The sequence below is a fragment of the Sipha flava genome, unplaced genomic scaffold (assembly GCF_003268045.1).
Source record: "Sipha flava isolate LNK unplaced genomic scaffold, YSA_version1 38_pilon_pilon, whole genome shotgun sequence".
Taxonomy (NCBI): domain Eukaryota; kingdom Metazoa; phylum Arthropoda; class Insecta; order Hemiptera; family Aphididae; genus Sipha; species Sipha flava.
Window position 1 is genome coordinate 2,387,547 of NW_020273099.1, and position 27,965 is coordinate 2,415,511.

The 27,965-nt window shown below is 31.3% G+C and overlaps 2 protein-coding genes across 3 annotated transcripts; one reads left to right on the forward strand and one right to left on the reverse strand.

Annotated features, from left to right (window-relative positions):
* The first annotated feature begins 74 nt into the window (after positions 1-74).
* On the forward strand, positions 75-27,965 carry LOC112688333 (dynein regulatory complex protein 11). Its single transcript, XM_025561487.1, has 8 exons — positions 75-999; positions 1,062-1,266; positions 1,334-1,575; positions 1,654-1,815; positions 15,712-16,106; positions 17,396-17,537; positions 17,632-17,862; positions 27,736-27,965. Exons 1-8 carry the CDS (start codon positions 142-144, stop codon positions 27,955-27,957), a joined length of 2,457 nt encoding a protein of 818 aa, XP_025417272.1. The 5' UTR covers positions 75-141; the 3' UTR covers positions 27,958-27,965.
* On the reverse strand, positions 4,105-9,430 carry LOC112688334 (probable cytochrome P450 6a13). Of its 2 annotated transcripts, XM_025561489.1 has the most exons (5): positions 8,409-9,240; positions 7,963-7,989; positions 7,765-7,887; positions 4,429-4,680; positions 4,105-4,347 (listed from the first exon to the last, which is right to left on the reverse strand). In XM_025561489.1, exons 1-5 carry the CDS (start codon positions 9,139-9,141, stop codon positions 4,181-4,183), a joined length of 1,302 nt encoding a protein of 433 aa, XP_025417274.1. In that variant the 5' UTR covers positions 9,142-9,240; the 3' UTR covers positions 4,105-4,180. The 2 variants fall into 2 exon arrangements, with proteins under 2 accessions (XP_025417274.1, XP_025417273.1); XM_025561488.1 differs by having other exon boundaries at positions 7,765-7,989; positions 8,409-9,430.

The following is a 27,965-nucleotide window of genomic DNA, read 5'->3' on the forward strand; positions in this document are numbered from 1 at the left end:
ATCTTTTTTTAAATTATTTTTATTTAAAAGAATTATTCACTATCTATTATTTAAAATAATAGACAAATATTGTGTTCAATTAATATATAGTTTACACGAAAATCTTGTGGAAGAAATTCACTAATGGCATCTCAGAAATAAATGTGTTTGTTCATTATAGAAGTCATGTCTTACAGAACATTTAATGAATTGTGGATAGAAGCTCAATTTACACTTGATGAAGCTACCAAAAACGACTCAAATCTTCTTACATCTAAAATAAATAAAGATAAGGTTGTTGTATTCAAAGAATTGTCTTTAATCATGGTCAATTATATATCTGCCATCAATAAATTAGATGAGTGTTATGATCAAGTTATTCAACCTCAAAAACGTATACTTATTAGAAACATTCTTGAATTATGCTTAGGACGTTATTTAGAATTAAAAAATGATATGGTCAATTTAAACTTTAATGAATTCACTTATTTGGATTCAGCTATAGCGCAACTGAGGTTGTTACCGCAAGATGTAGAATTGACTATACCATTACATTATCGAAATGAACGGTCTAAAACAATTGAATGGCAGAGTAATTTCATTGATCATGTATTAAAGAAAACTGGTTTTTACGAAGAAGAAAAAGTTGAAGTTGATATGCCAAATCGACAAGCAATATTATTAATACAAAGACACGAAAGGGCACGACAAGGCCGAATGAGAGCTCAATTCATGAAAGAAGTTAGAGCAATGAACAAACCAGATGCTGCAGACATAGAAATTAGTGATAATGCAAGAAAAGCAGCAATGAAAATCCAAAGGGTTTGGCGTGGTTTTATAACAAGAAGAAAAATAAGAATTAGAGTAGTAGAAGAAATGTTGTTAATTGGTATGTTACCTCCAAACACTATTGATATTGAAGAACAACAAAAAGCTGAAGAAGTTAAAAGTACTAGAAGAATTATACAAGAAAAACGACAAAAGGAATATGAACTAGCATTAATACAAGAAAAAGATAAAGTAGTCATTTTAATAATTAATTTAATTAAATTTAAGTGTAAATAAAATAATAAATTTAAAAGATTAGAGACCATGTGAAAGAAAAAATGAAAGAAGATATTAGAGATGAAGTTCGATCATGGTACATGGGTGTTAAATCACAAACAGGAAAATTTCCTGATTTACCATCTGAGGAAAGTGGTGGATCTGCTGTAATTTATACCAGGTATAAGACAGCAAGTTCTCTGAGTAAATCAACTAGCCAATCATCATCTAAAGGAACCAAGAGTAAGTTGATTAATTTAATTCTTAGATATAATTCATAAAAAATTATAAAAATATTAACATTTTTTAGGTCATAAAAGCAAATCTATTGCTGGAAAAGAATCTAAAGAAGAAATAAAAAAAAAAAATGATGAGGAAGATGCATGTTTTAAAATGGAACCTTCAAATTTTTTGCAAGAGCTCATGTTAGCTTGTTCAGAATATGAAGAAGTATGGAAAGGAATGGATGAAACTAAAAATTCAAGCCAAAAACACATTGAAAGTATAGTTAAGACTCAAAAAATTGCTGAAGTAGAAAGAGAACTTAGAAAGGTATACCTTGGTCGTATAGTACATAAATTTATTGATAAACTGTTTTAAATAGATGTATGCTTATCACATTTGATTTAGATTGTTGATGTACAATTAAGAGTAGAACTGGAAACTTTACAAAATGCACTGGACAAAGATAATGCAATCCGAATAAAAAGGTCAAAAAAACAAAAAAAAGTAAAGAGAAGTAGTAAAAAAGCAAAAAAGAAACGTGATAAAGATTTAACTCCAGACAGAACAGTAAATATTACTATTAATTAATTATTTTTAAATACAAAAAAACGACACATTTACTCAACTATTAAGTATTATTACAGCAATGAAAAGTTGTGTAACAGATAGATGAAATAACTTATTACAATTTAAAGGATTTATCATGTGTAGTCACTGTTTAATAATGAAAGTACTATTAGTAAGGGAAACTGTTAAACTCTAATATATTGTGCTAATTAATCAATAATCATTAATAATATGATAAATATTCAAGTATTCAAGTACATAAATCTAAAAATGAATGGGTTGTACATTAGTACATACTTGATGCATAATATAATAGTAAATACTACTTAATAAATAGTAGTTTTGTATAAATTTAAGTATATTAATACATTTATTTAAACTTTCTCTAAAAAAAAAAAAGGAAATAATAAAAAGTAATGGTAAGTATACAGTAAAGTTCACTTAATGAGAGTATGATGTAATGATTTATGAAGTAAGTATTTAGATAATTTATTGGTAATTAGTAGGTATTTCGAGCATCACTTGACAGAGTGAACATTGTAAATATGATATCTTACATCAATCTATTTAAAGTATCTAAAATGGGTAGGAACTTGGAGAAGAAAAGTAGGTATTTTAAAATAATTAAAGGGCAACTGGTTTAGTATTTCTAAACAAATAAAAATTAGTTTTAGTTATTGGTACTGTGACCTTTTTTCTTACTTAATAATTATAATTATGTTTAATAGTTGCTATGTGTCACATGTATAACTATTAAATTATATAAAAGAAAGTAAATGTATTATATAAAATAAAGTATTGTATTCAAAAGCAGTTTAATATTAAAAATTATTTTTGTTTTATTTTTTTAAATATTAAAATATCTATTTATATAAATGTATACAAAAGTATAAGAGGTTACTAATAGAAAATGTTGGATTTTTGATAAAGGTAATTTTATAAATTTACCAACAATTTTTTTAAAAATTGTAAAAACTAACAAAAAGTTATAAAAAACAACAAAATTTATGACATATTTTTAATAAATAATTCGTAATTCAAATAACAGTTATTGTTGGATCTTAAAATTTTAAGTTTTTATCATTTTACTCTATAGATGGTATAATTAAAAAAAAAAAAAATTCTTTGCAATTTATAGATAGTTGAACATTTTATATACATATATATATATATATAAATTTTTTAAATATTGATAAAATTATTTTGTTGGACAAAAAGTATTGAAAATGTAATACAAAGTTCCTCATGCAAGTTACATTACTAGGTAATGAACAATTTTTTTTTTGTTTTTAGAATATTATATTTGTACACAATAATAAAAATTAAGATAATATTTATTACGTTTTATTAATAAAACCTCATTAGACTAAATTTTATAATTTAGATTTTACAATTGAGTTTAACGTTTTTTTTATTAGACTTGATTTTTAGCTAAACAAAAAAAAAAAAAAATATTGCAAAGTTAAGCTTAGACTATAATTTTCTTTGGGGCGAAGTCCCATCCCCACAAAAGTGCCACGCAGGTTACACAGTGGCTCTCGAGTTTGCGATTGGAGCCGGCAAGCGTAGCGAGCAAAGTCCTAAAATTTTAAAAATTGATGTTCTGTTTTTTCGGAAAAAAATGCAAACATTCACTTACTAATTGAAATTTGCAGCAGAAATATTCTGCATCAGACTATCGATTATTAACCACTGGACCACGAGATGATTTACATAATTATGGAATATTATCTATTTATGTGTGTCTATACGATATCATTGAAAATTCTTAATTTTCACAATTGTATAACTCAAAAATTAATGATTTCCGACAATTTATTTTAGTTCCAATATTTTAAAAACGTTGTTTTACTTCGTTCTCCCCCTTAAAAAAAAAAAAAAAGAAAAATTCGAACGGGCACTAAACTAGATTTGTTCCGATATTTTAAATAACACCAATTTAACGATATTAATTATTTATTTATAATTCTATAAATAGGTACAGTATAGACTCATTTAAAATATATTAACTATTGAAAAATAAAAATAAATAATTTCACAGTTGGGTACATTTAGCTGTTGTTTGCAATTATAGCAACTGTCTTTGAGTAGTTTAATTATATGGAACCAAATTGCAGTTATAAAAACAATGATACATTAGAATACATCACTATTTGTGATTATCTTGAAAAATATAGTTTAATTTTATATAAAAACATACTTAAAGGTATGTAATACTGTAGTTTATTAATGAAGTAAATTGTTATGGTTTTACAAAAACAAAATTGCAATACAAAAATACAAATAACATAACTAAAAATTGTGTTTATTACTTATAAATTTTTAGGGCTTAACATTAAAACATGTTGAATGTGTTAAATACATTTTATGCGATTAATTTAAAATTTAACCAAATTTCATTTTTTGAGGAAATGAAACCCGATCCATTCTTAATGTCAAGAGGTATTTCAGTTTTTTCACATGGTAAAATTTCATATTTTGTTAAAACCTTTGATAAAATTAATAGCATTTCTATTTCAGCTAAACGTTTTCCTGTAAAATTTCATTAAACAATGTTATTATAGATATTAATATATTACAGATATCTATTGACAATATATTTATTATACTTACCTAAACACATTCGAGGTCCGTCACCAAATGGAATAAAAGTGCCATTCATTCTTTTAAAGTTTTGTTCTGTAGAAAACCTTTCCGGGTTAAAAATTTGAGGATCAGGATAATACTTAGGGTCATTGTGTATATTGTATAATGGTATTATAATTTTCTGCCCCTTTTCAATAATTATTGGTTCATCAGGTACATTATACATTTTTGTTGCTTCTCTCAACAAGACACAAGTGATAGAGTACATGCGAGCAGTCTCTAAATAAAATTTTATATTAATACATGAGTTATATGTACTAAAATTTCCAAGTTATATGCTGTAGATACATAACATAAAATGATCAATATACATACATAAAGTAACTATTATTATTAATAAAATAATAAAAAGTAAAATAAAAATTAGCTTTAAGATTTAATATTAATTTTGGTAAATATTTAATAAATAAAAAAGTTTGCTATAGGTATTGTAATATTCAATATACATTATTTTAAAAAATTAGTCAATTCAAATAAAATAAACTGATCATAATTCAGAGTAAAAAATAGTTTTAGTAGAATAAAAAAATACTAGATAACGTAGGTAAATAAAGCAAATAATATGCAGGGCTCGAAATGGACCGGAACGCAGATCCGGTTCACGAAAAAAAATTTTTTAGCGTTCCGGTTCGTAAAAAAAATACGTTTATCATTCCGGTTCAAACAAATTTTTAGTGTACCTACCATATTTGGTAAAATTTAAACATTTTACAGAATTGTTTATTGTAAAATATTTAATAAACGTCAAACGACCGCGATGCATAAGTACATTTATTATAGGATAATCGCCGTCCGCCGATAGTGTATTTTAGCTTTACACAATACGTATGTGAATTTTAAAAGTTAAAAATAAAGCATTAAGTTGTTTGATTTGTAAAAATATAACACATTTTGGATTATGCGTTGTTGACATGACTTCTATTTTCCAAACCTTGTTCTAGTTTTTAGAATTATTTATGAAACTGTAAAAATTCAAAGGCCTTTTGATGATTTTCGCAGAGGTTCCCAACCTTTTTTGACTCACGGCACCCTTTATTATTTTATAAAAATTTGGAAACACCCTAAACTCTATAGTTTATACTGAATACCCAACACTAATATATCGTATATTTAAATTTATATTATGTGACTTCGGTTTTATTTAACATTAATAAACAATAAAGATAAGATAAAGTCACAAGTATTTCACCGTAAATAACTTTAACTGTTCACATCAAATCGATAGCAATCGAACCAGTATGAAAATTAATATAGATTGAACATCTCAGTATTACCATTGATTATAAATAGTATAGATAGCTCACTGCAATACAAAATATGCTGCGTAAGAAACTTTTGCCGATAGAGGGTGATAAGGAATTTTGTCAATTATAATGGAATAAAATATTATTTTTAATCGTTGCTAAACGTCGGCGGTCGGTCCTCGGTGAGACGTAAATAGTACTATTTATAATCAATGGTATTGGCATTTGTTATAGTGAGGACCCGCATTGTTTTGTCACTGTCGTAACACACTGTACACACGTAATAGCACGTTGTAACCAGTTTTAATTAAAGGTGTGTTGATAGTTTTGATATTAAATTGAATTTAAATATTAATATTCTACATACTCATAACTAGTCATAACTACTTACTATTTCGAAATATACTTAAATTATCATGAAAACATAATTAAATAAATATTAAAACATTTAAAACATTTTTTTTTTTTAGTATCACAATATATTACAATTAATTATTTGTTTTGTAGTATTCTCAATTTAGGCTGTTGTTTTGTAGATTTACAAGTTTTTTGTACACATTTTTCGATGACCTTCTTGTTAAATTACATTCAAAATACACACATTTATCTCCTACATTTTTTTTTTTTTTAAATATAATTTATTTTAAATCAAACAATTTGAAAAACACAAGGCAGTAAACGGTTATCGAATTAAATATACACAAATTCAACCATTAGCCGATGGCTGTTGAGTGTTGGCTGTATTAATCATTTATTTTGTACCAAGACAAACATTAAATACCTTAAAAATAGTAACAAAATATTTTAATTCGTTCAAAAATAAACTACGACAATGGTCTTGGTGGTCGAGAGGGGCATTGAGAAAACTACACACATTAGCCAAACAATAAAATAAATTGGTAAATCCATATTCCCTTTATTTTTCAATTTAGTTTGTACCATTGATTATTAATAGTATTTATTTAAATACTATTTACAATCTATGTGAGTACCTATTTATATTGTATTTAAAATAATTAATATGTTAATGTGAATATGTGATTACTATATGGCTAATTTATATAATATTACATTGCTTATTTGTATTTTAAAATGTAACATGCTTATAATAGTCATAACCTTTTTCCAATGAAAATTTAATAGTATGACCTGTATAGGTAAATTATAGACAATTTTTATTATATTTAGGTATTAAACATAAAATAGGCCTATCTATTATTAAAATGGGAGCAACCCAAATGGCAGTCCCCACTTTTGTAAACTACTAGCGATTATAACACCCGCCAAAACTAATAACTGCGTGGAGCGCCTCGTAGTGACACCCGCCATTTAACGAGCCGCGCATTTTGTGTTGCAGTGAGCTATATATACTATTTATAATCAATGGTATTACTATGTAAATATTATATGTGTTAATAATTAATTCATTAAATTATATTGTATATACCTAATTAATTATACACAATAGGTTTTATACTATAGACATAGAGTATAGTCTGTTTATTACTCACAGTGCTATATTTTTCATGAAGGCGTTTAAAAATAAATATATATTTCAAAAATTTTTGCGGCACCTTAAATTTAATCTCGCGGTACCCTTGGGTGTCGCAGCACCCGGGTTGGAAACCTTTTATTTACCTATTTATTTAGATAACAAATTAACAAGTATTAAATGGATGAATAAGGGAATCATTTTACATTCTGATAAAACGTCTGTGGATTTAGCACTCTTTTTAGCACTTTACTAGCATCAGAGATGAAAAAAAATGATTTTCTAAAATATAATTTTAACTAAAACAGTATAAAATAGTAGGTACAACTTATGTAATAAAAAAGACTTAGTATTTCAGGAAGGAAAAATTATAATTTTGGTGGGTTAAAGCCCCTAATTCTATGGTATGTATTAAAAAAAGAGATCCGGTTCAGAAAATTTTCCATTTTGAGCACTGATAACACGAGAGAAGTTTTTTGAGCCTTGGACAATGGATTTTTCAAAATAATAATAACAAATACATAGATATATTATGCAAATTTTTATTTATTAGTTATTAGTTCTTACCATTTAAGACCATATTGGCGTAGTGGAGATCCATAATAAAATTATTGTTTAACTGTGCACCATGTTTTTCGATATTCGTATTTATTTCTTTGCGTAATTTGTCTTGGACATGTTTATTTAACGCTAATTCATAAAAACATAAAGCTAATGTTGAAGTTACAGTTCCTGAACCAGAGACAAAGAAAAGAATAGCATTACCGATGATATCCGATTCCATAAATTTATCTGTAAAAATAAAATTCAAATTCCGTTTTATTGTCATGAAGTATTCTCTATAACAATTGTAATATATAAATAAATAAATAGTTATATTTAGAAATAAATAAATAAATGCTCAGACTGAAGTATTATTATATTTCCGAAGTACAAAAGATTTTAAATTAAAAATTCATCGTCAAGTATATAAAAAGTCAATAAAATCGAGAATCAAGTATTCGAAATCGGTCGTACAAATCTAATAATTTATTTATTTCTATGTATAAATCATTTATTTATTTTTATATTAATATTCGAGTATTGACCATTCAGTAATTTTTAATTTTAGTTTTATATTTTATTACTTTATTAACAATTATAACATTTATAATATAATAATAACTACTTAAGTGTATATCAATGAGTTTCGTATCCAAATTATGTCTTACTTTTGTCTGTTAAGTTATCATTAAATAGTAATTCTTTCTTTGCTTCAACTAATATTTGTGTTAAATCATTTTTAACCACGTTATTTTCTTCTCTGTGGTTGATAACACTTTTGAATACTGAATAAAAAAATGTTGTCGAATCTCGTGGGAAAAGTTGTAATTTTAAACTCTTTACCAGTTTTAGACTGATTGTTTGTAGTATTTGAATTAAAAATAGTTTAAAGCGACTCTGATGAAAAATTTTCTTAGCATGTTTACGGAATTCCGAGTTGTCATTTTTAATTGTGTCCAATTTCAAACCGAATACACATGTGCCAATTACATCAGTGGAATAATTACCCATGGCCTGTTTCACTTGAATTTGATCGGTGTGCTTTAATTTTTCGTCAATATTCTTCATCAAGTGTTCGGCACATTCGTTAATCTTATCGTGCATAGATATTATTTTATTAGGCGTAAACCCAGATTTCAGTTTTTGTCTCATCATTCTCCATTTCTGGCCTTTCAAAAATAATAGGCTGTTGGCCATTACGTTGATTGCGGGGTCCGTATAGACACCATCAAAACCACGATCGGTGAAATACGAAAAATCTTTTACAATTATTTTATTGATCAATTCAGGATCACGTATCATTAAATAGGGCGTCTTCATTTTGTATAATCCACAATATTTTTCGTCCGGAAATTGTTTGTAAATTCTGTCGAACGTGTCAACTTGATGCTCTAATTTCATGGACAATTTTAATGTATTTCCGAACAGTGGTACTGGCCGGATATGAGGTACATTCAATTTTAACCATTTATCGTAAGAAGACGTTGAAAAATAGTAGGTAATTACAGAAATTATAAATACACTTAAACTGATGTAGTCAAACAAAATGTATATTACCTGTGAAATCATAGTTACAAATATCCAAAAATCGAATAAATTATATAACAGATTTAATTAGAATTTTTATGTGAAAACCAAAACGTGACGTGCCCTTGAGTTTACTAGATTTAAAATGTTTGTTTCTAAATGTCGATCGAGTAATCGTATCGATTTATCTTGAAAAAGTGGGAAGGGTATATTTGACTTTATACTAATATTGGTATAGTTTTATCACATACTACAGTTAACATTTATAGATTGTAAAGGTTAACGCTCATAATGATTCATTCAATTAATTGTTAGCTTATATTTTAATATAATACCATCTGTTAATTTTATGATGAAATAGAAAATAAATATTCTATTAAAAATATTCAAATGCATGGTAAAATAAAAAATTAGTGTTATAAAATTATCGTTAAATGATTTCTTATAAACTTAGCAAATTTGTAATATTAAACTTTTCACTGTAGGAATATCGTTTTTTTTATATTGCATTTTTCTATTTTATTAAATTATTATTTAACTTTATTCTAAACTCAGTTTTGAAGTAATATATTGGTTCTTTAATTTAAAATAATAAAAATAATATACTGGATATTATAATATTTTACTAAAGTCTAAATAAAAGATTTAATAAAAGACTTGAAGTCTAAATATCGAGTTTAACATGTGGGTGGTATATATATTTGTATATTGTAGTCTAGACTGAAAATATAATTTCAGATTTAGTTTATGAAGATATTTTTCTAAAGTTAAATAAAAAACAATTAATGTTATATTTTTCTTCTTTAGTTTAAACATTTGTTGTAATACTTAATCTTAATAAAATTCGCAAATATACATGATTGATAGTATTTAATTGATATATATATATAATTTTTCTTCTTCACTGAACAAAATAAAAATTATTAGATTTCAAAAACTTTGTTACTTTATATCTGTACGATGTGTAAATTAAAAATAAATTACAATTTACCACGTGGTTTTAATATAACCATGCATAATGCAAATACCGTATGTATAATATATCTTTAAAAAATATATTACATTAGTTGAATTACCCAGCTTTGTCCGTGTTTAAATTTAATTCTTAAATCAACATACTTTGTTGTGTTTAAAAAAAAAAATAAATATTTTACTTAAATAAATAAAAAAAAATAAATAAATAAACAAAAATAATAACAATATTAATAATACTTACAAATTATTCTAATGATTATATGCACATATTATTAAAAATGATTCTTTAATAATAATTTTAATTTGTTTAGTTATTTATTTATATTTATGAATATTTACAAATGATTCTATACTGAGTTACTTTATTCTAAAATTACCTAAAAACCTCTTGGTATACTACATTCAGAGTTTTATTCTATGGTATAAAACATATAAATGGTCAGACTCTATAAAATATTCTCTACAATTATCCATGTGAATAACATTTATTTTCCTAATCTATACCACAAAAAGTTAAAGTCTGATCTTGCACTATATTAATTGTCATTTCAAAACAAACTTTTATTGGATACTGAACATGAGAATTGTTGGGGTATAATGGTATTTTCGGTAAAAATATTTTTTCTCATTTAGTATATCCGGTCAAAATTTCAGCTTCAATTACATTTTTTGTGAGAGAGGTGATATGGAGCTTCAGAGACATATTTAGGGGGGGCAGGGAGGGCTTAGGCCCCGGGCGGTAAATTTTGAAGAGCATTTTGATATATACGGTGCCTAGGTCATTTAGGTGATAAAAAAAAGTAATAATACTAATATGATACGATATGAGCTTAGCCTAGGGTTGCCATAAATTTATAAGGCGAAGCCGGGACAAAACAAACAAATTATTGAGTAATATACTTTTTATATAATTTTTAATATACTAAGAGGACTAGTGGTGTATATAAGGTGGGGTGTGGGGGTCAGTTCCCCCTAGGCCTTTTTTTAAATGTTATAAAATAATATTCTTAGTGTGAGGGCGTTAGAAACGTCAAAAAAAAAAAAAATAATAATAAAATAAAAAGTATAATTTGTTTGTAAATCATCACCCCCCCCCCCCCCATACAAAAGTTATGTATACGTTACTGAAGAAGACTATTAATGGCCGGCAATATAATATTTAAAAATCCTTTTGTAAAATAAAATATATTATACTAGCTGTCCCGACACGGCGTTGCCCGCGTATTAGTTGGTTTTTTGGCATTTTCGTAGGCCATGTATTAGTGTTATTATGTATGAGAAAATTTAAAAGTAATAGGTAAAGTATCTAAATGTTGAAATTAAGTACAAACCAACATATATATTTTCTGAATTTACGTCGTACCGAACTTCGCATTTTATACCTTTGAACATTTCTCGAAAATTCTATAACATTATATATATAAATTATACTATATTACTTATATTATATACTAAAATACTATACTTATACTAAAATATACTTATATTACTATAAATTCATATCTACACGCCGACGACGATAAAACACACACAATAGAAAAAAGGTCAGATTACAGGTAGCTATATAGATACTTGCGGTCGGTCACGGGAAAACCCGAAATACACCATGCAATTATACACATTTATTAAAAAGTTAATTAAAATATTTAAAATATTAAAAAATTTGAAAAAAAAAACTATCCTATATTTTAAGTTGGACCAAATTACACACGGTGTAAAAAATTTCATCAAAATCGGTCCAGTAGTTTCGGAGATTATCGCGAACATACATCGTGACACGAAATTTTTATATATACAGATATATTGTTAATCGATTACGAATAAAAATGTACTTTGAAATAAACTGGTCGAAATTAAAAATTAAACAATATTACATTTCCTCTACACGTCTAAGGCTGGGCGCACACTTAAAGAGCAAAACTGCTTCGAGCTGCGTGAAACATTTTGTTCCAAACAGCTCGGAACAAATTCCATTCACACTAACAAAACAGAACAGAACAAGACACAATAATTCTAGATTCATTTTTGTTATTAAATACCAGTCGTCAAGATGAGTTCTGATGAAGACGACGTCGTTGTGCCGTTTATGTGGCAATATTTATTAAATAGTCAAAGTTGTAAAAAAAAAACGCAAAATTTGGATGCATGAAATAAACAAAAAACGATTAGAAAATAATACGATTTTAAATTTTTTGGCCGAATCACGTGAAGACGAGATTAAATTCAAAAATTTCACTCGCATGAGTTCAACAACGTTCGACTTCATATTAAATGCAATCGGCGAGATCATAAGATCGCAAGACAATAAGTTTCGTTAAAGTAAAGTTCCTGCTGAAAAATTGTTAGTAACCTTGAGCTGAATGAGTTAAAATAACAATACTAAATAATTAGATATCTACTAGAAATATTTATTAATTAAACGTATCAAAACAAATTTATAAATTAACTTTTTTATTTTTATATAAAATATGTATGTGTTAAGTATTAAGTATTTAAAATAAGAAGTCAGTATGTTGAACTGTTTGATGATGAAAATTCAGGTGGACTGAAGGTATAATTGTAGGTTTGGAGTTCACCTACTGGTACATTTGATGTAGTATTATAATGTAGTGATTTATCATTACCTAATGATTCTTGAGCTTCTTGATTGTCGATGTAGGTAATTAAATTTTTCAACACAAACTGTTTAAATTGACGCTGGTTTTTTCCATTTAATTTTTTAAAATCTGGCAAAAGACTTTTAAAAAATAATAAATCCGGATCTTCAGCAGCTGATTTATTTGTTTTTGAGCGTAAAAAGTCGATCGTAGGCCTTGCAACTTGTTCTGCAGCTGAAGTGTTAACTTTTTTTTTTTGGTTTTTTAAATAGAGGCTCAGAAATTACTTCTGATTCTGATTTTCCAATCAAAGAAGTAGTACCTTCGTCTTCAATTTCATTATCGTTCTCATTGAAATTTGGATTTTCAGTATTTTTTTCACCAAATGTCTCACTTTCATTATCTGATGCATCCAAATTACTTAATGTTTGATTATGTTGCATCATAAAATTTGATAAAAATGACATTTCATTGAATAAATACTACTTTTCTTTTTTCGAAGTAGCAGAACCAGATTTTTTTGATTTTTCTTCGCGTTATGATCTTGCAAAACTATTACGAAGTGAAGCCCATTTACTCTTAAATTCTGCCACTAAAAAATATATTCAAATATTAATTATATTTATTGAATTATTTTTTAGTTAAAAACTTTTAAAAAATATTCAAATTTTAATACTACAAAATAGTAGTAGAATAAATAATTATTATTTTTCAGCTATTTAGCTTCCGGTGGGCACTTTAAACGCTTACATTATCACTTTCGTCTTGGCGCTTCAACTATAGGAAAAATTATAAGTGAAGTTTGTTGTGCAATATGGGATATTTTATTTCCTACTTACATGCCACCACCTAAAACCGAACATTGGGTAAAAGTAGCAAAAACTTTTAAAGAACTGTGGAACTTTCCGAATTGTCTTGGCGCAATCGACGGCAAACACATATCAATACAATGCTCTCCTAATGCTTGTTCAGAAAATTATAATTATAAGGAATTTCATTCAATTGTACTTCAAGCTATTGTTGATGCTAATGCCAAATTCATAGCTGTAGATATTGGTGATTATGGACGAAACAGTGATAGTGGTATTTTTAAAGAATCCGATTTCGGATAATTATTAAAAAATAATAAATTATATATCCCGAAATCAAGAAAAATACACCCTCAAATCAACGATAAATTTCCATATGTATTTGTTGGAGATGAAGCATATCCATTACACACAAATTTAATGAGACCTTTTCCAAGAAGAAATTTAACAAATGAAAAAAGAATTTATAACTACCGATTATCAAGAGCCAGAAGAATAGTTGAATGTGCTTTTGGGATTTTTGTGAAACGATTTAAAGTTATAGAAAATAAAATTTTAGTTTTTCCTGAAAAAGCTACTACTATCGTAAATACTTGTTGTCTCCTGTATAACATGATAATGGATAGAGAAGGAGTTTTATTCGAAATTCATGATGAATTTCAATTTGAAACAACCCAAACAACAAGACAAATTACATCAAGTCCAATTAATAATAAGGCATCTACTGCAGCAATGGATATTCGAGAGAAATTCATGAGTTATTTCAATTTAGACATTGGTTCAATCCCGTGGCAAAATATGTACAGTGTATAAAATTTTAAAGTTTTATAAACTTTCTTTAAATTATTTTATCTAAACTATTTTGTTTTTATATTATTACTATATTATTACTAACCTGATGTTTCCATTTCATTGCTTATTTCATTCCATAATCTATCTTGAATCAATCTATTGCTATGATCTTTATCACAATAATCATAAATAGATTTTCTTAAAAATATTACATTTATTTATTTTTCTGGATCGCAAGCCATTTTAAATTAATATGATATAATTTTTGTATTAAAATAACGTGTTCACATGGTATTCGGTAGTTTACTAGTCGTAAAAAAAACAAGTGACTTTGGTTTTCGTATTTTGAACGGAGCAAAAATAGAACCGGGCGGATCAAGACCGAATATGTTTTGTTTTGTCTTGTTATGTGTTGATGTTGACTAATAACCTTAATTACTTTACACGTGTTCTAATTATGTCCAAACAGCTCCGAGCTGATCCGAGCTGCTCGGAGCAGTTTTTCTCTTTAAGTGTGCGTCCAGCCTAAGCTGTCCCGTATGGACGTCCCGAAAACATTTTTCGAGACACCGGGACACGAAGTCCAAAACCAGTGACAATCCTGGTTTTCTGGGACGTATGGAAACCCTATTTTAGCTGACCCATAGTGGGAAAATTTGTGATTATGTATAGACAAAACTAATTAAATTTTAAAATGTCATAATCCATATAAAATTAGATAATGTTTAACTTTACACTACGTATAAAGTTGAAAATATCAGTTTAAAATATCTATGATATGCAGTAATATAATTTGAGAGATGCACAATTTTTAGAAATATTACTTTTATTGATCGAAGTTTGAATAAAAGTTTTAAAGAAATGTCATAAGTTAATACATTTATATCTTTTTTTTATATTTTAATTTTAAAATGTGTTAATTTTAATAATATACAAACATTATTATACATTTACACCTGTAATCCATGTTTATTTTATATTATATGTGTATAATAAGTATATATTGGCTTTTTTTTTGCCTCACCCTCCCTTGAACTTCATGTACAATCACCACTGGGACTTGACATAATTACATTGACCATATAATAAAATTATTCTTAATTTATGATATTATGAATATGTTTTATTGGAGACATACATTTTTCTAAATCAGAATTTGAAAAATTGCATAATTTAAGCACCAAAATGATTAAGAATTTTTAAAATTTACCTTGTATTCGTATAATATTATAACCCACGACCGTTCACTTCAGAAACCGTATTTTATATAGTTGGAATCGCTTTTCGAGGAACTGGTTATGAACGGCATCGTGCACAAGTATCCGTCTGTGAGCCTGCGGTCGTTTAAGGGGGACACGTCGTACGCTGGCTGTGACGTGATGCGATGGGACAAGGACCCGAGCCCAACGCTAGGCGACGTCCGGCAAGCTGTTCGAGATAGCTGCGTGCTGCCGATGCTAAGTAACGAAATACACCAGGCAAGCCCAGTCGTGCGCTCAGTGCTGATTGCCGGTGTCCATGGGTCCGGCAAGCACATGCTGGTCAACGCCGTGTGCAGTGAGTTGGGCGCCACGCTGTTCGATCTCACGTCCGCTAACATCGTGGGCAAGTATCCCGGTAAATCGGGACTGACCATGTTACTTCATCTGGTCAACAAAGTTGCCAGGTACTATACACTATTACATACAGGGCTGTATTTATGAAGGGGTGCTGAAGGCTTCAGCTCTATTCGAAATTTCAGAAAAAAATTCTAAATCCGCTTTTACCGTATAAAATATAAAATGAAGAAGCTCATTATTGTTTTATGAATTATTAGTTTCAAATTTTCATGTTTTGTAGTGTACCTATTTATATATCCGAACATTTTGATCGTAACGATTAAATTTAAATTTATTATTAATTATTAAAATTAATAAAATATTATGTTAATTTTCTATTAGTCATTTTTTAAATTATAATTATAACTATGCAGGTATTTTATTTTATTTCATAAATTTTGTAAAAAATATATATGATTATACAATAAAAATTATAATTGTTTACTAAAATTCAAATTTTTGTTTTGAATTGGTTGTATTGTGAAATTTTATATTGAGGAAATTCCCCAAACCTCCGAAATCTAAACACGCTCACTGACGCCGAACAAAATTTTAAAAGGTTTATTCAATAGCAACCCAATTTACAACTTACAGCCCACTCCAACCATGGACATACTTTAAGTGGTTGGGAGTTTATCACCTCCAAAAAATGTTTAACCTATTTTAGTATTTTTCATAGCATTTAAGTATTAAATATCTTAAATATTAATTATTAAATGGACAGTATTATAATTTATTAGGTTAATTCACTTATTATTCGTATACTAATCCAACACGAAACCACCCACCCCCCTAAAATATCGTCTGGACTTAAACCCTGAATTCGGTGTTACTTATTACGCCCCTGGCTACACATTATCTCCTGGTAACTACTACTCTACGTATATAGATATATGCTTATTTACAGAATAAAAGTACGTGGATGTAAATAATAGTTTATCCTTCCCGAATCCATTATTATTATTCATATGGCCTAAAATACAAAACAAAAGTTAATACATAATTAGCGAAGAGCAGTAAAGATATTGGAATACAGATTATAAATTACAGATTACAAACAGCATACAATAATCATATATTGAAATCTAGGTTCCATAACCATTCAATTGCATTTGGGGTAGCGTTTGCTAAATAATATATAATATATATGCATTTAAAGACATTCTGTCCACCTCCTCTGTATAGGGGTGTCAACTTTACTACATCGAAAAACTCGACTAAACTTTATTATATCGAATATTAAATTCTGATTTCACTGACAAGCGATTCTCAAGAGTAAGCTAATGAGCTATTATGACTCAGCAGTGTTAAATGCCCTATTTATAGTTATTGTTAAAATTGTATTCTTTATTTGCAGATTGCTGCAGCCGTCGGTGATATTTATCGAAGACGCGGAAAAGACATTTATGAAAAAAGTACCGAAAACCGATAAAACTGATCCGAAAAGGTTGAAAAAAGACTTACCCAAGCTCGTCAAAGCTATCGCTCCGACTGATAGAGTACGATACAACATTATATTGAGAATATTCACGATATTTTTTTATAATACGAGTATATTACTTATAATATGTCCGACCAAATCACGTGTTTCAGATATTATTGCTCGGAATTTCATGCTGTCCATGGGATTGCGATCAAAAATCATTGACCAGCACGTATGGAAAAATAATTGTTATACCTCGTCCAGACTATGCTAGCCTCTACCACATATGGAACGATCTATTATTTCAGTACAGTGGTCTCAGCAGGAAATTTGATATTAGTTCGTTGGCAAAATTATCCGATGGTTATAGCATAGGAACTATAATCAAAGTCCTTCAGGAGGTAAGGTATTGATATGGTTAGGTTTGGTTAGACCTCAAGTAATAAATAATAATAGTATTAGTAGTAGCGTTGATTAAATATATTTAATCAATGGTAGTAAACACGGTTTAAGAAATACAGGTTAGCTATCGCTAGTCCGTCACTCGGCCTGACTGCGTTAAAGGCCCCACTGCACTCACACACTGCCGCGGTGGCGGTGGCGATTTTTATCCAGTATAAACATAATATATTTATATATAACTCACAATAATTGTATAGTTAATTAATTCCTATATTATACAATATATTATTTGATAAATGGACGATTTATCTATGTAGTACGTTAGTACTATATTAAGTACTTATACTATTATACATATTACATTCATAATATATATATATATATATGATTATTTTATATGAATTATTTTTAATAAGCTAAATATTCCGACGGAAGGAGTTCGTGAGGAGGAAAAGGCGAGAACAAAGGGAGCGGAAGGCAGCAGCAACCGACGGCGGAAGCCAACAGTTCCGCCTTCGGAAGACACCCGCACCGCTACCCCCGTCCCAAGACCGCCACGAACCGGGCCAAGGGACAGCGATGGAGGTCGACGACCACGTCGACCAACCCAACGCAAAGGGGACTAAACCGGCCGAGGACACACTCTCGGACGGAGTCCTCTATGCCGAGGGACCATCCGTACCTACGGCCGCGGAATTCGAGGCGGAACTGGAGTTCTAAACAACTCCACTCCGAACCCCCCCCCTTCTACCCCACTAAGCACTACCCAAGTATTTGTCGCGAACCAATTGGTGACACGACACACAATAATAATAATAATAATCACTGACATGATAGAAGTGTGATGGTAATGGCTAAGGAGCCGTATATTTTACGAAAACGATCGCACGAATAATAATAATCACAATAGTCTCGTCGAGAACGCACGAGAATAATAATAATAAAATAAGCCAATCAATATGACAGCGAAAGTCGTAGTTCTTCGATGTCGTACGTGGGGTGATGTGCGTTAGAGTGGCGATGCGAACGTACCAAAAGTTGACGAACAACCTGACTTCATCCTTAATCAATGGCAGTATATCCGCGATATCGGGTCTGGACTCCATCCGAGACACGCACGCCGTCTCCAGCTTGTCATAGAATTCGTAGAAGAACCAGTCCGGTACGTTGTAGTCAAATTTGCTCGAATCGATACACACATATTGGTCTTGCGTCATAGATGCCAAATCGTTCAACAGCTTGCTGTCCGTCAAAGTGGATTTCAGGAATTGTGGCTTGCCGAACCTTTACCAAATATATGATTGTCTGAGGTACGCGCTCATGGGGGTTGTGATCACAAGGCGCGTCTTACTCTCCTCTTTCAAAGCCACTGAGCAGATTTGGTTCTCAGCCATCGCTTCTTTATATATGTCTTTTCCCTCAGACAGGTTCGCCAATGCCCACGCCCACTTGGATCTGATCTTGTCATGGCCCTGGGAACTGGCGATCGTTTTCGCGGGAGCTCCTCCGGATGTACCCCACTTCATTGGATCTGTCACAAACTCTTCAAACGTCAACTTGTCTGAAGTTGACTGGTTAACCCAGCTTGTAATCCATTCTGTCATTTTTTCACTCATAAAAGCCTTGGCATGTTCATCCTTGCCGAGCTGTGTCTCGCCTTGCACCCACTCGGTGCAGTTCGCAATCAAATTTTTCTCTTCCCACCCTCGTGGACCGCCGACGTTGCTTAAACCATGTAACAAACTCCCCACACTTGATGTATTCTCTTCGTTGGACCATAGGAAACTCAGCTTGTCCAGGATGGCGAGTGACTGTCGCACAAAATCGTGCTTATAATCATCTGGGACGTGGATTCTTAAAGTATAGATGGTAGTAACGATAAGATTCAACACGTTCAGACACACTCGCCTGATGGATTCGTTGGCTAGCTGATTTATCCAATGGTAGTGGAAATTCAGTGGTTGGTTAAATGGGTCAAACAGCGTTTCATCCTTATTTTGTTTTTTCAGCAGTAGGTATGAAGGGCTGCATCGTGAGCGTCGCAATTTCAACAAAGTTGTTTCTTTGTAATTCTTTTTCAGTACACTAGACGGATCAGTTGCCGCGGTGGCCCCAAGATGGTGTATTGCCTCTACTGCTTTTTTCAGACCTGGCAACCGAGTGACTGAGCGCATAGCGCCCAGCCTGACCAGGTAGTTGACGTTAATATTTCTCGTAAAATCCAGGTTGTTAAACGGAAACCCGTAAGGGCTTAGATATTCGCGTGTCGCTAATGCTAAAGTATCCGAGAAAATATTATACGTCAAGATCCTTTCATGCTTAAGGCGGGCCACCTGGGCGAAACAAATCCAGCCCGGAAATGTCTGCTACTTTATTTAAAGTCCAGTTGAGGGCTGGGTCCGCCATCGAGAGAAGAGCGGTTTTTATTGCTCCGGGAACATTGCCGACCATCAGTTCGGGGATTGCGGCTTTCCCTGCTCGTATGAGGTGATCTCTCATTGGATCAGGATACCGTAGTGGATTCTGGCATCGCATCCAATCTGTTGTTCTATTGGGTGTGGAGGAGCTAACAAAAAAGATGGGCCCTTTCTCGTCTTTTTTAGTGTTGTCTTGGATGTAAGGTAATGTTAACAGATTCACGTGGGATAACACCCCTCGATCGGCAGGAGTTCCGACTGGCATCGTCTGCACTTGGGCAAAATGGTCCATCACAGAGTCACTTTTCCACGCTGCCCACGTATTTTGGTCGTATCCGTTGTCGCCATTACCTAACACTGTGTACCTGTTGTGTTCTATATACCTATCGTCAGATGTCAATATGCTCAAAGTGGCCCACATCGAGTTCTCGTTGATCGGGTACCCCTGATGCCAACCGTTACCCACACGACCTGGTATTGTTCACACTTCTCTTTCTTTTTGGTTGACTTTGTAAACTAGTCCCATTTTTTCTGATACTGCTTGCACGAACCACCACGGTAATGTCAAGCTTATCCAGTCGTTGTATTGAAGGTTGTTCACGCCCGCGACCACTCTGAGATCATGCAATAGATCTCTCTCCACATACGGTTGCCATTCTGAGGCGTACGTCGACATAACCAGGGAGTTTGTCGCCATCGTGAGTATCTCGTGCTGATGATAAGGGACATTAGTGTCTACATCGTAGAGCCCGTTCACACCTGTGATCGACATGCCATAGTAAGTAAACATCCAATTCGCCGTTGCTCCTATCAGGGCTGCTGTCTCGAAGATGAAAACCATTACGGATGATGTGTTTTTGAAATTGTACTTGCTTATGCTAGCACAATGCTTGAATAGGTCTCTTGCGATTAGTACTCTGTTGACATCGTAACTTTCAGCTACCGTATATTCGGGGAGGTTCTCACACCAGCCGGCTGCGGTCGGGTAATTTTCTTGATGAGCATCGCCGTTCCCAGGTACATTACGGACTTGTGCATTTGGCACAGTGGGGTGGATCTCCAACACGTCAGAGTCGTCAACCGCGAGTTGATGTTCCCCCACGTGGCTATGTCGTCATTGAGATCGTGTAACTTCTCCCCGTTTATATCAATGGCGGGGGCTTCGTTCAGAACGTTCGGACCAAGCAGTATCCCATGGTGTTCCGTGTTTGCTATGGTTTCAGACGTCTTCACCAGTGATCCGTTCCATCTGGTTCGGGTTAGCTCGGCTACGGTGGAAACAGCTTTGGTCACAACGCCATCAACTGCTATTGTCTTTATTAGGTGCGTCCAACCTACACTGAGCTCTTTCGATCGGTCGGGCACTTCCTCATCTTGGCCTATAATGCCCAACCATTCATACACATGTTCGGCGAACTGTTCGTTGTTGCGACCGTAATGTAGAACTAACCCACCGTTGGGCCCCGGTATCACAAAGTCCTGTGTGGCGACATTCGGCCCGGTTTTATTTACCACCACCAACATGATCTTGTCGTATCTGCCTTCAAGAACCGGGAGACATGCTTGTGCTAAAAATTTGGCGTTCCATGCGGTGTTGTATTGTCCGGTGGTTGTGTTGATGAACCTCGATGTCATATACACACTGTGGTTCTACCACCCCGTTGTTGTGAAGCTAAGTATGTAGGGAACAAGCCAGTCTTTTCTAGTCCAAGCTGACTTAACCGGTATTTTGACTGTTGGGTCATCCATCTCGGTAAGGCCTACGGTGTCACCGGTCAAGGAGACCGTGTATTCTGTCAGGGTCACTACGGTGATTGAGCTGACTCCGTAGCCGACACCAGGTTTTATGGGCCCATTCGCGTGCAAAGTGTGCCCTGACCACATTGGGGTGAGTGGACCTGTTCTGCAGTTTAGTGCCACCTCGGTAACTGCTCGTTCTTTGATGGCAGCGTAGTCTTGCCTCTGGGCCATTGACATCCACAGAAGCAAATATCGTACCAAAGGTGCTTCGTCGTAGAAATCGGCGGGACGTTGTTGTGCTCTGGCTACCAAGGCAACCAATGACTGCTGGTCTGTGACTTTTGTAATTTGGACAAACGCGCGGGTGGTGATAGAATTCGCCAGATCCAGATTGAAGAGCCCAGCTATCTGATTGCCTAAAGGTGTTGCAGTCGGCAGATCGTAGCATCGGACTGGGCTGTTATCGATCTCAATAAGCGGGGATGGGACCCACACTTTATGGTTGTCTATCGGTAATACTTCTTCGGATGCTGGTAGGGTGAACCCCACTAGCCGAAGGGACGAGTAATATGTGCCAAGTGATCTAGCTCCAACTTTGTTAAGCGGGCCTTTCACAATTTCGGTCTTAATAGGTATATTATTGGTGTTAGGTGATATAGCCATCGATACATCCCTGGAAAAAAGGCGGAACAGAGTCTTCATGCCTGACTCTTCTTCAGCTGGTGAAAATGCTGGCTCACAGGGTGTGCTTTCATGTAGTAGTCTTCCGGGTTTCTCTCTAGTTTATTATTGTGTGTCGTGTCACCAATTGGTTCGCGACAAGATGGTCCCAATTACTTAAATTTTTATTTACGTAATGTTTCAAGTATTCGGCTAATGTTCTATGTGATCTTTCTAAACTTCCGTTTGTTTGTGGATGGAAAGGACTAGTATTTACTTTGTTGATTTGATTTTTAATAATCTGCAGACTTCACTAAATGTCTTACTAAGAAACTCAGTACCTTGATCGGTTAATATTATCTCAGGTATTCCGTGAACACATACAAAATGTACTACGAAAGCCTCTGCTACAGTATTAGCTTGATGATCCGGATAGGTATTCCTAATGAGCATTTAGTTAAATCATCTTGCATAGTTAAAATGTAAGTATTACCTGTTAAGGTAGTTGTTAAAGGTCCTACTATATCTAAGAATATTTTTTCAAACGGTCTCGAACTTGTTGAAGTAATTGCCAATGGTTGTTTTACATGTTTATTAGTTATTTTATTCTTTTGACATGACGTACATTTTTTTACGTAACTTTTTACATCTGATTTCATATTTCTCCATCTAAATTGATTTTGTATTTTCTTAATTGTTTTATTTATTCCCAAATGTCCCCCTAATTTTGAATCATGAAATTGTTTTAATATATCTAATTTTTCTTCTTCCGTATATTCGACTTCGCCTGTGCATATTAATATCTGTATTTCGGTTTGTCGAAATACGTATCGTATCATTGACCTAGTTATTTCCCATTCTAGGTTATCTGCCTGACCTAATTTATTCATTGCTAATTTTTTGATATTATTTTCCTCACAAAACTGTTTCAAGTTCACTAATGTCACATATATATTTTCATGCGTGGTTAATTGTTTATCTCTATTTTTTGTTACTAGGTACATTATATATCTATCTTCGTTTTTAAAATATTTAATATCGCCTATCATTTTACTCGGTGGCAATAATTGATTATTACTAAATTTTTCTTTTAATATTTTATTAATTCCTTTCTTAAAATTATATTTTTTAGCTATTTCCGACACTAAATTATACTCTACTGGTACGTTCATTAAGTCTCCTATTGTTTCATGTACTTTTCTATTTATAATTAATTGCATTTTCATTTTATCAATAAAATTGGAATAATTGTCATCCGTAATTTCTGAAATTTTATACATTCGGCTTAATGCATCTACATTTGAATTTTGTACACCCGGTTTATATCTAATCTCATAATCGTACTCTTCTAGTTGTATCCGCCAACGCGCTAATTTAGATAATGGATCTTTTAAATTAAATAACCATGTTAATGGTCTATGATCACTCAAAATAATAAATTTCCTCCCGTATAAATAAGGTCGAAATTGTTTAACACCATATACTATTGCTAAACTTTCTAATTCAGTGGTACTATAATTATTCTCACTTTTACTTAGAGTTCGCGACGCGTAAACTATCGGTAAATCTTTTCCTATTTCTCCTTGTGATAGAATTGCTCCTAATGCTTTATTACTTGCATCAGTTGTTAAAATAAATGGTTTTGAAAAATCTGGATATTTTAAAATTAGTTCTGAACATAATGATTTTTTAAGTGAATCGAAAGATTTTTGATAATCTTCGGTCCATTCGAATTTAGTATATTTTTTTAGTAAGTTTGTTAATGGTTTTGCCTTTGCACTATAAGATTCTATGAATTTACGATAATAACCTGATAATCCTAAAAATGATTTTATCCCCTTAACATTAGTTGGTTCCGGAAAATTTAGAACTTAACCTTCCTTTCGTCTGGTTTAATTCCGTGTTCTGATATTACATGACCTAAGTATACGCATTCTCGTGTTAAAAATTCGCATTTATCCGGTTGTATTTTTAAATTATGTTCTCTTAAACGTTCGAATACCTCTATTAATTTATGATTATGATCTCTTAAATCTTTTCCATATACGATTATGTCGTCTAAATATACTAAACATTTTATTCCGATTAATCCCGATAATACATTATTCATTAATCTCTGAAATGTGTCTGGTGACGTTTTCATGCCCATTGCCATTCTTTTAAAATGCCAATGACCTTGATTAGTCGAAAATGCTGTTAATTCTCGAGATGATTTGACAAGTGGTATTTGATAAAATCCCGATGTTAAATCTATGACGCTAAATAATTGACATTCGCCCAATTGATCTAGTATTTCAGTGATATTAGGAAGTGGATGAAATTCATTTAATGTTACTTTATTTAAGGCTCGAAAATCTACAACTATTCTATACTTTTGTTTTCCCGTTGCATCTATCTTTTTAGCTACTAATAAAAGTGGTGAATTCCAAGGACTTCGAGAAGGTTCGATAATTCCGTCTGAATTCATTTGTTTAATTTGATTTGCTATTTCTTCTTGGTGCGCGTGTGGTAATCTGTATGGTCGGTGTTTGGTTATCATTTAATTTAATTTCATGCATTGCGGCATTCGTACAAGTTAATTTATCTCCCTCTAAATGAAATATTTCAGAATATTGTTCGCAAATTTTATCTATGGATTGTCTTTCCTCATCGTTCATGTGGTCAGATCTTATCTGTTTTTTTATACGAAGTATCCGGTTGTTATTATTACGGTTTTCATTATCGGTATTAAATTTATATATATTATATTCAGATGATTCATCATACTCTATTTTATTTAAATCATTTAATTTAATTACTTGCTTATCTTCGGAAATATTTAATATGCTCACTACAATTTTATCATTTTTTACTGTCCCTATTACATTACTACAATATACATCCTTGATAAATTCTTGTTTATGCAAAATTATATTTTTATTCTCTACACTTTTATCTAATATCGGTAATTCTACAATAGTTTCTGTTCTCGGATTTAATGAAATATATTCTATATTATTATCTTTATTCGCAATCTCACTTTCGTTTTAATAATCATTGTTTTATTACATATGTCAATTATCGCTTTATTCTCAGATAAAAACCTATGACCTAATATACCGTCCTTTGGTATCGGAAATTCTGCTTTTACTACATTAAATTCTACATTAAATTTATCATTATTAATTCCTGTTACTAAATGTTCCTATCGTTTCAATTTTTGTTTCATTTATTCCTTTTAAATATAATTTATTATTTTCATTTATTATTAAATCCTTTCTTAATTTATTTATTTTTATAACATTTACATCGCTACCCGTATCTATAAGTAACTCTTAAGTTTTCGTATTACTAAATTCAGAAGTGCATATTATATGATTTTCCGTCATTATTGATATAACATGGAAGCAGTTTCGGTTTGATCCGCGGTCGATATATGATTTATCGTACGTGTACCGCGTACCGCGCACGACTCGCTCGCGTTTTCCGAATTTACGTTATTATCATCGTTATTAATATTATTCTGTCTATTGTTAAACATTTTTTTATAGCATTCATTTATATTATGTCCGTTATTATTAAAATATTCACATGATATATACCTCATATTATAACTAGTAGATGGTCGTGTAAAATTATTCTGATTAGGTGGTCGAGTATTATGCGTAAAGTTACGTTTATTTGTGCACTGGTTAGCGAAATGATTTCCGTTGCAAATATAACATTTTATCGGTCTTTGCGGCTGATTTATATTATTATTATTAATAGTATTAAAATTTGGTCGCGCGAAATTATTATTTGGATTTGTGTTACTTCTAAAATTTTGATTATTAAAATTATTTCTGAAATTTGGTCTTTGTCCATTATTATTATTATTATTAAATTTCCTGAAATTATTCTGATTGTTTGCATTAGATGAATTATTATTAAAATTTCGGTTATTAAAATTTCGATTTTTATTTGGATTTTGATTAAATTCATAACTAGACTTATATTCGATTTCTTCTGAACGCGCTAACTGTTTAGCTTCCTCCAACGTACTTGGATTTCTCGCTTTTACAATGGTACGTATCGGACCTATTAACCCTTTTATGTATACTACTAAAGTTTGTTCTTTTATTATATCGTGAATAATTCTAGCCTCTTTTTCATCTTTATTTGCAGTGCTCATATCACTTAACTTATAAAATAATTTTTCTACGCGATTTGTATAAGTATTTACGTCTTCCCCTTGAAGCATTTTAATAGAATTTAATTCTATTTGTAAAGCTGAAGCGGAATGTTGTGCCTCAAACGTATCGGTTAAATATTTTTTTATGTTTTTCCATTTAGTTGTATCTTTATATTTAATTGCTTCTAAAGCCCTACCATTTAATCTAGTTGTTATATATTTTATTAAAATCGGTACATTTTTCTTTTCTACTGACTCTATAGCTAAATCACATGCCTGAATAAACTGATAAACATCATCTTCTCCCGTACTTTTTGGTATTAATTTAACCGTGTTGTGTTTTATTGTGTGACTACGCAGGACGCGACAATAATATGACACCGGTCCACTATGAAAATTCACAGTAGCGCAATGGCGCCCAGTTAGCCCCTGTACCAACAAAACCACCCACCACCCACCACCCCTTTTAACTGTGAGACTGTAATTGTTTCTCAAAAAACCTCTCGCGCCGCCACTGGTAGTAGTACTAGTAGTAGTAGTAATAATAACTATATTATTATATAGAAATTATAAAATGTGCCCATGCAGATGTTTTAAGTATCGAACATACCCTGAATAGGATCTATTCAAATGTAAATATTCTCTTCTTAAAACATTGAATGAGAGACAATTTTTAGTGTTAAATCCTTTCAATAATAAGTTCTAGTTGTATCAACGTTTAATTATTTAATACATCGGTTCGTTGGTTGGATTAAATTTTAAATTTACTAGTATACCTATAGTTATGAGACGGGATGGTCTTATAGGCCCAATAAACTCTAAGAAGAAGAAGAAGTATGCCTATAACGATGTTAGATCTATAGTCATATTTTTTAATACCTTTTTATAAATGTTTAAAAATACAGGTAATGACGTGCAAAAGAGTATTACAGTTGACAATTCGCCCTCTAATGCACGTGGAAATCCTGAATGCACTTGCTCGTCATGATCCTGTTTATAAAGAAGAAGAAGACGCGTTTAATCAGTGGTATTCAAGAACTCCTCTCGGTCGAAGGAAACAAAAAGCATTGGACGCCGAAATAGAAAGACGAATGATTGAAAATGAAAAACATTCGGGTACTAAATAATATTTTTT

What these genes read in the sequence shown, in the direction of transcription:
- LOC112688333 (XM_025561487.1), top strand. Translation starts at nt 142, where the DNA reads ATGTGTTTGTTCATTATAGAAGTCATGTCTTACAGAACATTTAATGAA. An exon ending in ATTTAACTCCAGACAGAACA is followed by an intron (nt 1,816 to 15,711) that starts GTAAATATTACT and finishes TATTTTATATAG; the next exon opens with TTGGAATCGCTTTTCGAGGA. An exon ending in TAATCAAAGTCCTTCAGGAG is followed by an intron (nt 17,863 to 27,735) that starts GTAAGGTATTGA and finishes TTAAAAATACAG; the next exon opens with GTAATGACGTGCAAAAGAGT.
- LOC112688334 (XM_025561488.1), bottom strand. Translation starts at nt 9,309, where the DNA reads ATGATTTCACAGGTAATATACATTTTGTTTGACTACATCAGTTTAAGT. An exon ending in CGCCAATATGGTCTTAAATG is followed by an intron (nt 4,681 to 7,764) that starts GTAAGAACTAAT and finishes AATTTTATTTAG; the next exon opens with AGACTGCTCGCATGTACTCT. An exon ending in CGGACCTCGAATGTGTTTAG is followed by an intron (nt 4,348 to 4,428) that starts GTAAGTATAATA and finishes GAAATTTTACAG; the next exon opens with GAAAACGTTTAGCTGAAATA.